We start from the raw sequence: 2,777 nt of genomic DNA, 5'->3' as shown, positions 1-2,777 counted from the left end.
TGTCTAATCTGTCATTTGATGCCTTTTGGAGATTTTTCCATATTTTCTTGGCTTCTTTGAAAAGTTTAGTTTAACCTGGTCACACTGCAGCTTCTGAGCTCTTTAAAAGAGCACTACACAGATTCTTTTGTTTGTTTGTTCTGTTATATCTCCCAGGTTCTACGTGCAGCCTGGAGAAAGGTATGTGTAGCTGGAGCAACACTCAAAACGTCAACGTGGACAAACTGGACTGGGAGCTGACGAGTCCGGAGGCAGAGAGCCACTACTCCACCCCTCCTGAAGACCACAGTCTGGGCACAGAGAAAGGTAAACCAGAGAGAGACTGACTGACTGACTGGCATCATCTAATCTAAGTCATGTATTTCACTTCTTATCAACAAGATCTTCACACAGTCAGGAAAAAGAATCAAAACATAATCGTGTACTGAGGTGTAACATGTACATTCCCTATCCTTTCTGCCAGGTCACTTCCTGTTCTTTCCAAGCAGCAACCGGACAGCAGCCTATCAAAACGCTCAGTTGCAGAGCCCTCACCTGCCCCCGACCAAGGGCACCTGCCTGAAATTCTGGCTCTACAAGCCATTCTCATGTAAGGATCCTTGTGAAACCCTTTTTTTCATAGTTCTTTTTATTGAATTTTACAATGTACACGGATTAAGCACAACAACAACAAAAACAACATTCCAACCCCACATCAAACATTCCCAACACCCTTGTTGTCACTTGAGAGTGGGGCATGGGCATGGAGAACCGATTCCTTTTTGGAGGATTTGGTTTCAAATCTGATCATCGGATCCAAAATGAATTTAAGTTTTGGTTTCCGTAGCGGCAGGCACTTGTTGTGTTGCAGCCATGGAGCACAGTAAGCGGTGCTCTATTGGCTTTATTTTGCGTTGAAAAAGCCCTGTAAAACTGCCATCCACCATGGAATCTAAATAAAACTTTGCTCTTATTTGTGAAATAAGAATGTGAGCTGTTTCAACCCCACCCCTCAAAGAATCAGAATCGATAAGAACCGGAATCAGAATCGATAAAAATCCAAACGATGCCCAACCCTGCTTGAGAATGAGACTCTGGTTAATATAGTAATGTGCAACATTGTATGCAAAAACATCACAGCGTACACAATGCAGAACGCAAAGCAATTAGTATTGCACAGTGAAGTTGAAATATGAAAAGTGATTAAGGCCCAATAAGCAGGGAAACAGAGGCAACACGTCTGGTCCCGGAATGTCAAGAGTTACACACAGGTGTGTATTAAGGGTCAGTTATGATAATTTGAACATTTATTACCAGTGTGGAGGGTTTATCGAATAAAGTCCCACAAAAATCCGCACTTTGATACAGTTTTTTTTCGCCCTGTAGTGAACATCTAATTTTTTTAAAGCTTCACATTAGAATACACATCCCTTATCTAGTGGGAGACTGAGGGCAGGGCAGCATCTTTCCACCTGATACTTCCACTTCAATAGTATCAGGCGGCGTGCAAGAAGGGTAGTAAAGGCAACTACTGTAAGGCCTAAGTGCTCTTGAACAAGGCACCGTACGATGGCCATGCCAAAGAGGAAAGGGCTCTAGGGGCCCCACTGGCCAGTTCCCCTAAACCAAAACCCCCCAAGATAAGGTAGTCCCACTCTACTCTGTCAAATGGCTCCTCGGCATCTATGGAAAAAAGGCGTTTTGAAGCGTTTTGGCAGGGAGAGTACATGCCGTTACAGGCGTCGGATACTAAAAAATGACAAAACCCATCTGGTCTGGTGATATAATACTAGGCAGAGCGTCCTCTAAACAGCAAGCCATTACTGTGGCTAAAAGGACATAGTCTGTTTTCATCAGAGAGATGGGTCTGTAGTGTTAGTAAGGTTATACATGCCTGGTTTAAGGTGGTCGGAAGGGTTCCTGATTTCAGTGGGTCTGAGTACGTAGCTGCCTAAATGAAGGGGGCTTCCTTGTGAAATCCTTTAAGATATAGTCTGGACGTCTGTGATGCATTACCCTTTTGGTGTTTTGTCACAATCTCTATGCAGCTGACGGCCAGCTGAAGGTGTGGAGGCTGTCTGAAGGTAATCTCCATCAGCTGCTCGTGGTAAGTGAGCTGGGAGGGCCGTGGAACCGCTTTGACGTCAACATCATATCTACTGAGGAATACCAGGTCAGACTTCATATACTGGGTCTAATTTATATACGGATATATTTTTTTTTACTGATTTTGTGTAACACACTTTGAATTGCCCTGTTGCTGAAATGTGCCATACAAATAAAGCTGCCTTGCCTTGCCTTAACACCAAATTCTGCACATAGCTAAATCTCCTCCATTGCACAGTAATGATGGACTACTATCACTTGTTGTTTACAGATTGTGTTTGAAGGAATCAAAGGCACATCAGGCGTTATAGCTCTGGATGACATTGAGTACACCGTCGGAGTCAACTGTGCTAACAAAGTCACAGATGCACTGCCAAGTAAGATGGGCCGGGGGGTTTCGGCCCATTAACTAACTGCATATGTGCACAGCTTTTCTCTCATTTTACTGATTTTCCCAGAATTTTTGACATTTCAGGAAATATGCTTATTAGTTTTCTTGCTGAGCACTAGATGAGAATATTGTCCCCACTTTCATGTCTGTATGCTAAATATAAAACTACAGCCAGCAACTGGTTAGCCTAGGTTAGCATAAAGACTTGAAGCAGGGGGAAACAACTAAAATGGATTAGCCCAAAACTGAGAATTAAGTGTACCATCATTAATTAGCATGTTACATCTTGTTTTTGTTTTTT

At 43.0% G+C, this 2,777-nt stretch overlaps 1 protein-coding gene across 2 annotated transcripts in view; it reads left to right on the top strand.

Annotated features, from left to right (window-relative positions):
* The window catches only part of mamdc4 (MAM domain containing 4), a 24,335-nt gene that overhangs the window by 18,031 nt on the left and 3,527 nt on the right, over positions 1–2,777 (top strand). For both annotated transcript variants that reach the window (XM_032539553.1, XM_032539552.1), the window contains exons 23-26: positions 157–306; positions 464–589; positions 2,028–2,152; positions 2,357–2,462. In XM_032539553.1, the coding sequence (XP_032395444.1) occupies positions 157–306; positions 464–589; positions 2,028–2,152; positions 2,357–2,462 (507 nt within the window). The remainder of the gene's footprint in view (positions 1–156; positions 307–463; positions 590–2,027; positions 2,153–2,356; positions 2,463–2,777) is intronic.

Source organism: Etheostoma spectabile, chromosome 16 (assembly GCF_008692095.1).
Source record: "Etheostoma spectabile isolate EspeVRDwgs_2016 chromosome 16, UIUC_Espe_1.0, whole genome shotgun sequence".
Taxonomy (NCBI): domain Eukaryota; kingdom Metazoa; phylum Chordata; class Actinopteri; order Perciformes; family Percidae; genus Etheostoma; species Etheostoma spectabile.
Note: the sequence above shows the minus strand (reverse complement) of the source record. Positions and strands in the feature narration are given on the sequence as shown.